Source organism: Limulus polyphemus, unplaced genomic scaffold (genome assembly GCF_000517525.1).
Source record: "Limulus polyphemus unplaced genomic scaffold, Limulus_polyphemus-2.1.2 Scaffold1852, whole genome shotgun sequence".
Lineage (NCBI taxonomy): Eukaryota > Metazoa > Arthropoda > Merostomata > Xiphosura > Limulidae > Limulus > Limulus polyphemus.
This window is the reverse complement of record NW_013667462.1, coordinates 155,349-165,772: the sequence shown is the minus strand read 5'-3', so window position 1 is coordinate 165,772 and position 10,424 is coordinate 155,349. Positions and strand designations below refer to the sequence as shown.

Below are 10,424 nucleotides of genomic sequence, written 5' to 3'. Positions count from 1 at the left end.
GATTCACCATTGTGGCCTACTGACTGTACACTGTCCTACTGATTCACCATTGTGGCCTATTGACTGTACACTGTCCTACTGATTCACCATTGTGGCCTATTGACTGTACACTGCCCTACTGATTCACCATTGTGGCCTTCTGGCTTTACACTGCCCTACTGATTCACCATTGTAGCTTTCTGGTTTTACACTGCCCTACTGATTCACCATTGTGTCCTTCTGGCTGTACATTGCCCTACTGATTCACCATTGTGGCCTTCTGGCTTTACACTGTCCTACTGATTCACCATTGTGGCCTACTGACTGTACACTGTCCTACTGATTCACCATTGTGGCCTATTGACTGTACACTGTCCTACTGATTCACCATTGTGGCCTACTGACTGTACACTGTCCTACTGATTCACCATTGTGACCTATTGACTGTACACTGTCCTACTGATTCGCCAATATTTTTATCTTCCTAGCTGTACCATAAGATATTTTATTTTCCAGCAGTTCCATTCCCATTAATGTCGATGAAAACCTTCAATACCTGCTGATTTCGCCTTTCTAATTCAGAGAAGGTCGATATCCTGCTAGTACAGTTGTGTTAGATTGTTCAATGTACTCGTTAAACTTCAGGCCTGCATGGTCTGGCCCATATATCCAAGTGATGGCCTTGCCGTTTAGTTACCTTTCAAAATTTATAGTGCATACTGGGGGGATTTAAACATTTTGATAAAATAGTTAGAGAAAAACGACCTTTAAACTCCAGATAATTATAAAACAACTTTTATAATAAATTTTTGATAAAAAAATACTAATTTATGTTGATAATTTAACCATTATTTTGATTACTAGCTTGTTTGTTTGTTTTGAATTTCGCGCAAAGCTACACGAGGGCTATCTGCGCTAGCCGTCCCTAATTTAGCAGTGTAAGACTAGAGGGAAGGCAGCTAGTCATCACCACCCACCGCCAACTCTTGGGCTACTCTTTTACCAACGAATAGTGGGATTGACCGTCACGTTATAACGCCCCTACGGCTGAAAGGGCGAGCATGTTTTGGTGGGATGGGGATGCGAACCCGCGACCCGCAGATTGCGAATCGAGCGTCATTGTGCTGTTTGTAGGCAGCTCGAATGTTCCACCAGCCTTCTACAAAATGCTGTTTCTCCGCCAGACGAAGAATGTCCAACCAGCTCGCTACTTATATGTGGTCATGATGACAGGTCACTGTCCATCACGGTTTGTAAATAAGTGATGGTAAGCTTTTCCTGCTTCACCCTCAGTTCATTCTCTACCTTTTTTGTCTAGGCTTATTTCTATAGATCATAGTGACGCAAAGGGTGGTAACCAATTGCAGAGGCCTTCATAAAAGTTGGTTTGGTTTTAATAAAGGATTTTCTATAATTCAGCTACGCAGATTTCGAAAATAATATTATTTTTTTTTCGATCACGTAAGAATTTTTTTTACATATCGTGAAGAAAACAAAATCTCTTACTTAGATCAAATTATTATTTCGTTTACCACAATGAACATTTTTTATTATTATATCTGTTAACAAAAATACAAACAAACCGAAGAAAAGGGGGAAAACATTGATGTCAAATGAATATGCATCCTCATTCATCCTGATTTTTTTGGTCTGAAAACTACGTCTTTTAGTCTCAAACTACGTGTTGTGGTCTTTCTTTTATGTATTGCGTTATGACGTTTTGTGAAAAATCTGTACGTGATGGAGAAAAATGGATATCATTTTTTCGGATTCAGCGTACAGTAATTACTGTAGAACATGTAAAAAATTCAAGACAATTAAACCATCGCAGGCCTGTGTAACGCTGTGTTATCTCAGTAAAGGTTGTATAGCACCTGTCTACCCATGACTACCTCCTGAGGTTCCTCTCAGGCAATTCCCCATTTGGTAATAGTACATGTTGGGTCGTTGTGGAGCTGGAATGTCCTAATTAAAAATGTTTATAGCACAATGATGGAATTATTTGTCTTTACACTGCAAGGCCATAGTAAAGGATAGGCGATGAAGTGTCGTGATTAAATTATTATCGCGATGTAATATCACATTTATTACCAATCACATTTGTACAAAAATGCTGTAAATGCCCGTTTTGTTTATGACACTAACCTGAAATAATAATAGGTTGTGTAATAATCACATATATTTGAAAATATAGAAAATTAACTACAAAATATTATCTATATAATTACAAACTTATCAGAGTTTAGAATGCTTTAATATTTATTTCTAATCACCCAAATAATTTTTTTCTGAGTTGAATTCCGAGTTTATTAGTGTTCAAAATACTACATATTTATTGTTTCATTACTCGATCTAGTGTTTGGAGGAACTCCAGTTTATATTACCTGCCCCTGCGGGGAAACTCCCGCTTGAAACAAGTGTTTAAGTGGACAAAATCAACTGGAACATCCCACACAAAAGAGCGTTTAGTGAATTATTAGAGCTTTTGGATAAACAATATATGAAGTATGAAAACCATTACTTGGAGTTAAATACAAAATTACTACTTTCTGTTTTTTTGTGTGTTTTTTTTTATAAATATAACATGTACTTTAACTATTAGTTTGGTTACTAGCTTATTAAAAGTTAGAAATACAAGTAACTTTTTGATAGGCACATGTCAAGTGAATTGTTACAATGTAGCTATAACATCAAAACAAGAACCGGTTTGAGATTTCTTGCCATTCGTTGGTTATACTGGTCTAAACAACGGTTTCAAGAATGTAAAGATGTATGTATACCGGTTAGAATATTATTTCTACAGCCGCTTCCTCTGTCTAAGTACTTTAACCGAACATCGGATCAACCAAAGCATGCGGCAATTACAAAATTAATTAAGTGAGAAAGTTAAGAATACAAAATTAATTAACTTACAAAGTTATGAATACAAAATTAATTAAGTGACAAAGTTAATTAAGTTACGAAGTTAAAAATTAATTAAGTGACAAAGTTAATTAAGTTACGAAGTTAAAAATTACAAAATTAGGTTACAAAGTTAAGAATTACAAAATTAATTAAGTTACGAAGTTAAGAATTACAAAATTAATTAAGTTACGAAGTTAAGAATTACAAAATTAAATAAGTTACAAAATTAAGAATTATAAAATTAATCAAGTTATGAAGTTAAGAATTACAAAATTAAATAAGTTAGAAAGTTAAGAATTACAAAATTAAATAAGTTAGAAAGTTAAGAATTATAGAATTAATCAAGTTATGAAGTTAAGAATTACAAAATTAATTAAATTACAAAGTTAAGAATTACAAAATTAATTAAATTACGATGTTAAAAATGTCACAAATGATTTTTAGAAAACTTAACACAACTGTACAATTTAACTAAGTTGAAGTATAATTCTGTATACCTTTATAAGTTTGTTGAAAAAAATATTCTTTCTGTACCAACAAAGTATTTTGGGTTATGTCAAACTTAAAATATAATTTTCTTTTTTGAAATATTCGTACCACCAGATTATTATGCAAAGAAATTCACCAAAACAAATATAGGTTTCTTGTGTTCTAACCAATTAGCTTTATAAAGGTTATAAGGTCTAATATTTGCACGATCTTCGTAAAAATAAAAAGTAAACAGGCTATGCATTTTAAAATACGTATAAATAACTACAAAATTAGCCAAAATGTTTAACTGATAATAACATGAAAGTTTATTTTATATTGGGTAACGTTAAAATTTGTTGAAAGCATTATTTCATATTTGCCTGCCAAGTTGTTTAAGGCCTAATTTGTTTTCTCATTTTCTAGAAATGAGTTTACTCTCTTGAAATTAACGTATTGTTACGTCTCCGTTCGTTCGTTAATTTTCCGTAAAAATTCTTTCCGAAGAAACTTTACCGATAGAAGTCCTTTCTTAAATAAAACTGGTTTATTCTTTCTGAATATAACTTTGCGATACACTTAATTTCAACAGTCGCGCTATAACAAACGCTATAATTCTCAACGAACGTCTCACGTGCTCGACTCAACAATACTCCGTTCAATTACACACATTGTTGCGGTCATTTTGTGACCGTCTTATATATACAAGACTACACTATATCTAGAAGGATCCCGAGATTTAAGGAAGGGACGTGAATGTTCGAGAAGGACGTGGCGTGATACTAGTCACGTGACCTCCGCTGACGCAACAGTATGTTATTAGGCCTACCTTTTAAAAATTTCGAGTGGCCTAAATTTCAATGACACTTCTGAAATTACAGTGCTTATTCCTTTTGTTTAATACGAACTTTCTGTTTGATATTTTTCCATTCTCTAGATATCTTGTCTTATTTGTTACTTAGAAAAATGAAAATTAGTATATAAATATCACTCAGATCTCCTTAGCCGTTACCCTACATCATCGTTTTTCAAACTTTTCGATACTATTACTAGGAGGCCAACTCGCTGCTTCCCTAAACTAAAGTCTAAACTGTCGCGGAACATTGAAACAGAAATATAAAGACAAACCATTGTGATTTACATATGAATAATCTGTCAATTTTTCTTTTGTTATTGTTTTCCTTTTTTTTTGTTATGTATGTGTGTGTGTGTGTGTGTGAAATCCAACGGACGGTAAGGTGATTGTGGTGAACCGATGGATGAGAAACGTGCCTTGCACCTAACCTCAGATGTATGACGTAGACGTTTATGTAGAACTACTTTTTAACATACCAGTAAGACCCACATCGAATTTATGAAACAACTTTTTTTATAGCGTTTCTACCAAGTCATCTGGCGCCCAAAGGAACTTGGAAGCAGTAGCAGAGAAAATATAAAAGTCGGTAAAAAAGTTGCACAAGTTAATTTACAACGTTAACTACCAGTGAGGAGTAATTTTGAATCACACGGCCTTTTACGATGCTGCAGATATATATAAGTATTTTCTGCGTATCAGTCCGCTTCATATCATAGGTGTGATGTAGGGCAGCGTTTCCCAAACTCTTGTCATTCACGCCCCTCTTTAATAAATATGCTTTCTTCCTTTAAATGAGTGAAATAATGAGTTAAGTGACGAGGTGTAATTCATGAATACACATTAAAATGATATATGTGTTGGAGTAATTACTTATTGTTGTCATTAATAAAAAAATATGTGAAAACGCTTAATTTTGCATTATCGTACCAGTGACTCTAACCTAATCGCTCGCGCACCCTGAGGGGCTCGCCCCATACTCTGGGAAACGCTGATAGGGTACCGGAAATACAGTTGAGTGATACAACTATTTCTACTTGATAACTAACGTATACCTAGCGTAAAACCTTGTCCGTTGTATGAGCACTCACATGGGGCGTTAGTGTTACGATATAATATTTATAACGGTAATCTTTAAAACATATTCTCCTAAAGTTTTAATAGTTACGTGAAAAATGAATGATAATTTCCTGATAATGCTTCGTATATAAAGGTATAAGTTTATGAAACATTTAAAAGCATTTAACAGTTTATATTAAATATATAGGGTTAATACATTTTCACGATTTTCTCAGTTATCATATCTGCGCTTTACATTTTAACTTAGTAATTACTACTTTATTAACAAGGAGGGATATCTAAATGAAGAGCGAAAAATACCCGTTTAACTATATGCAAGGATAGGAAAACTGCAGAAAACCTACATCGAAGCTACTTACTATAAATTGGGGTTGGAGTAAGAAAACTCTGTGTTGTACTAGTCGCTTGTGGAATTGTTTCGATTGCATTCTCGTTATGATTCCAGTAGCTCTGGAAGTCACTCAAGATGGTGTCAAACTTTAACGTCTCTGGCTCGTAGAATGGCAGTTGCTGGTCATCCAAGTAGCAAGACTAAAAGATGTACATAAATATACATCCACACAAACACACAGTATATTTTAACTACGTATAGATTATGAAATAAACATATATTGTGTTACAATAAAGATGTAAATAAATATATATCAGCAGAAACAAACACTATATTTTAGGTATGTATAGATTATAAATAACTAAATATTATATTCGAGTAAAAATGTATATAAATATACATGCACAGAAACACACACACACACACACTATATTTTAGCTAGGTATAGTTTATGAAATAACAATACATGGTATTACAGTAAAGATCTATATATATATCCACACAAAAACATGCTATATTTTAGCTATGTATACATTATGAAGTAACCATATAATGTATTAAAGTAAAGATGTAAATAACTATACATCCACATAGACATACACTATCTTTTACATATGTATACATTATGAAATAGCCATATATTGTGTTACAGTAAAGATGTATATAAATAAACATCCACACAAACACACAGTATATTTTAGCTACGTATAGATTATGAATAACAATATACTGTTTTACAATAAAGATGTACATAAATATACATCAACAGAAACAAACACTATATTTTAGGTATGTATACATTATAATATAACTACATATTATGTTACAGTAAAGATACACATAAAGATACTTCTACGCCACCACTCACTATATTTTAGCTAGGTATACAATATGAAATAACTGTATTGATTTACAGTAATGATGTACATAAATATACATCCACGCAAACCCACACTATATTTTAGTTACTTATATATTAAGAAGCAACTATCTATTGTGTTACAGTGAAGATGTACATCAATATAATCCACACAAACACACACTATATTTTTGTCTCTATATACATTATGAAAAACATCGTATTGTGTTACAGTAAAGAAATACATAAATATACATCCACATAAACACTACAGTTTTGCTACCTATGAATTATGAAATAACTACATCTTGTGTTACAGTAGAGATGCACATAAATATACCTCCAAACAAAAAACTATCGTTTACTTACGTATACATTATGAATAACAATATATCGTTTTACAATAAAGATGTACAAAAATATACATGCACAGAAACACACACTATATTTTAGCTAGGTATATTTTATGATATAACAGTACATGGTATTACATTAAAGATGTACATATATATATATATACACATCCACCCAAATACATACTATATTTTTAGCTACGTATACATTATGAAATAACTATATATTGTGTTAGAGTAAAAATGTATAAATATACATCCACATAAACATACTACAGTATTGCTACCTATGAATTACAACATCACTACATATTGCGCTAGAGGAAACATGTACATAGATATACTTCCACGCAAATACACACTAGATTTTAGCTAGGTATACTTTATGAAATAACTATCTTTTGTGTTACAGTAAAGATGTACGTAAATGTGCATTCACCAAAACATACTATAATTTGCTACGTATGCGTTATGAAATAACCATACACTGTATTACAGTAAAGATGTACATAAATATACCTCCAGACAAAAACCTATCGTTTAGTTAGGTATACATTATGAATAACAATATATTGTTTTACAATAAAGATGTACGCAAATATACATCAACAGAGACAAATACTATATTTTAGCTAGGTATACTTTATGAAATAACAGTACATGGCATTACAGTAAAGATGTACATAAGTATAGATTCACAAAAACATGCATGATATTTTTGCTACGTATACATTATGAAATAACTATATATTGTGTTACAGTAAACATACACCTAAATACACATCCACACAAACACATACTATGTGTTAGCTACGTATAGATTATAAATAACTACATATTGTGTTACAGTAAACATGTACACAAAACTACATCCACACAAAAACATACTATATTTTAGCTACGTTTACATTATAACATAACTACATATCGTGTTACAGTAAATATGTGCATAACTATACATCTGCGCAAACACACAATATATTTTAGCTAAGTATAGATTATACATAACTACATATTGTGTTATAGTAACGATATACATAACTATACACCCAGTCAAACACACACAATATTTTAGCTAGGTATACTTTATCAACTAAAGATACATTGTATTAAAGTAAAGATGTACATAAATGTACATCTACACAAACATATAATATATTTTAGTTACGTAAACATCATGAAATAACCATATATTGTGTTACAGAAAATATGTCCATAAATATAAATAGACACAAACACACAATATATTTTAACTATGTATAGGTTATGAAATAACTACATATTATGTTACAGTAAAGATGTATATAAAAAACATCCATACAAACACACTGCATTGTTTAGCTACGTATACACATAGAAATAATTACATATTGTGTTACAGTAATGATGTAAATAAATATTCATCCACACAAACACACACACTGTTTTTAAGCTACGTATGCATCATGAAATAACCATATACTGTATTACAGGAAAGATGTAGTTAATTACATATATACACAAACACGCACTATCGTTGAGCTACGTATAGATTATGAAATAACTACATATTGTTTTACAGTAAACATTCACACAAATATACATCCACACAAACACACACACTATATTTTAGCTACGCATGCATAATGAAATAACTACACATTGCGTTACATTAAATATGTACATAAGTATACATACATTCACGCAAACATAAGCTATCTTTAGCTAAGTATACATTATGAAGTATCTACATATTGTGTTACAGTAAAGATGTGAATAAATATACATCCACACAAACACACACACTATATTTAAGCTACGTATGCATCATGAAATAAACATAGATTGTATTACAATAAAAATGTAGATAAATATACATCCTCAGAAACACACTCTATATTTGTTTTAGCAACGTATGAATTATGAAATTTCTACATATTGTATTACAATAAAGATGTATATAAAGATACATCTGCACAAACACACATTATATTTTAGCTACACATACATAATCACATAACTGTATATGGTGTTACAGTAAAGATGTATGTAAAGATACATCCGCACAAACACACATTATATTTTAGCAACGTATGAATTATGAAATTTCTACATATTGTATTACAATAAAGATGTATATAAAGATACATCTGCACAAACACACATTATATTTTAGCTACACATACATAATCACATAACTGTATATGGTGTTACAGTAAAGATGTATGTAAAGATACATCCGCACAAACACACATTATATTTTAGCTACACATACATTATCACATAACTGTATATGGTGTTACAGTAAAGATGTATATAAAGATACATCCACACAAACACACATTATATTTTAGCTATGTATACATCATCAAATAATTACATATTGTGTTACAGTAAAGATGTACGTACATAAATATACATTCCCACAAACACACACTATGTTTTAGTTACGTATACATTATGAAATAACTATATATTGTGTTATAGTTACGTATACATTATGAAATAACTATATATTGTGTTACAGTTAGTATGTACATAAATATACATTCCCACAAACACACACTATGTTTTAGTTACGTATACATTATGAAAAACCATATTCTGTATTACAGTATGCGCGCACCCAGCTGTTTAGACAGATACATGTACACGATTATGTAAATATCATACCAAACGTTCCCGGAACTAAAAAGTGATTTCAAGGGTTAACAACAAGAGAACACATTTGATTTCACTATTAGTATAATGTCGCATTGATTTGAAAATTGACAAGAAATAGTCTTACCTCAGGATAAAACAAAAAATTATCAGTTTGGGAGATCATTTTCGGTGGTGTGTACTGCTCTGTATCTGCTTGGCTAATAATGTTCTGCGAAACGTAGTGTTGTGGTAAAATACTATGGAGAAAGACATACTAACATGTAAGTACATCAAGGTATACCAGGAAGTTATTTGATTGGCTGGTCATATTTCATGAAGCCTAGAGTCATTGCTAAAGTAAGAAATTAAACAACTAAGCTACATTGTAACAGGTAATTACTTACTGTCTACACTCTGTAAGGTTTGTCCTAAGTATGTCCTCTTTATCAGGTAGTATTAGGCTTCTAATTCGTAAGGATATATTTAGGCTACACCCATTACAAAGTTATCCAACTTTATTTATTGAGAAGTTATCATAAAAAGTCAATAATACGAAGGTTTAGAGATGCTTAGAAAGTTATATTGATAAAAAATACCCTGCAGTATTTACTTTGAACGTAAAAGAGTAATTGGTATAGTAAATTACCCGAATTTGTTATTATCGCAAAGCTACACATTAAACTATCTTGATTTTTGTTTAACACGAGGAATCGAGCCCCAGATTTTAGCATTGTCTCTTCTCTGTCAATGTGTTGTTCTTCGTTTTTTGTCTCTGATTTTCGAGGGCACTGTTTTCGTCTATGTGATTTTGATAGTCTCTTGTTTGTTTGTTTTGAATTTCGCGCAAAGCTACACGAGGGCTATCTGCGCTAGCCGTCCCTAATTTAGCAGTGTAAGACTAGAGGGAAGGCAGCTAGTCATCACACCCACCGCCAACTCTTGGGCTACTCTTTTAACAACGAATAGTGGGATTGA

At 31.7% G+C, this 10,424-nt stretch overlaps 1 protein-coding gene across 1 annotated transcript in view; it reads right to left on the bottom strand.

Moving 5' to 3' along the window:
- Window positions 1-10,424, bottom strand: part of LOC106465158 (ETS homologous factor-like) — a 62,374-nt gene that overhangs the window by 37,500 nt on the left and 14,450 nt on the right. The window contains exons 2-3 of the mRNA XM_013925357.2: window positions 9,595-9,706; window positions 5,644-5,815 (exon numbers count right to left, since the gene is read on the bottom strand). Of these exons, the coding sequence (XP_013780811.1) occupies window positions 5,644-5,815; window positions 9,595-9,706 (284 nt within the window). The remainder of the gene's footprint in view (window positions 1-5,643; window positions 5,816-9,594; window positions 9,707-10,424) is intronic.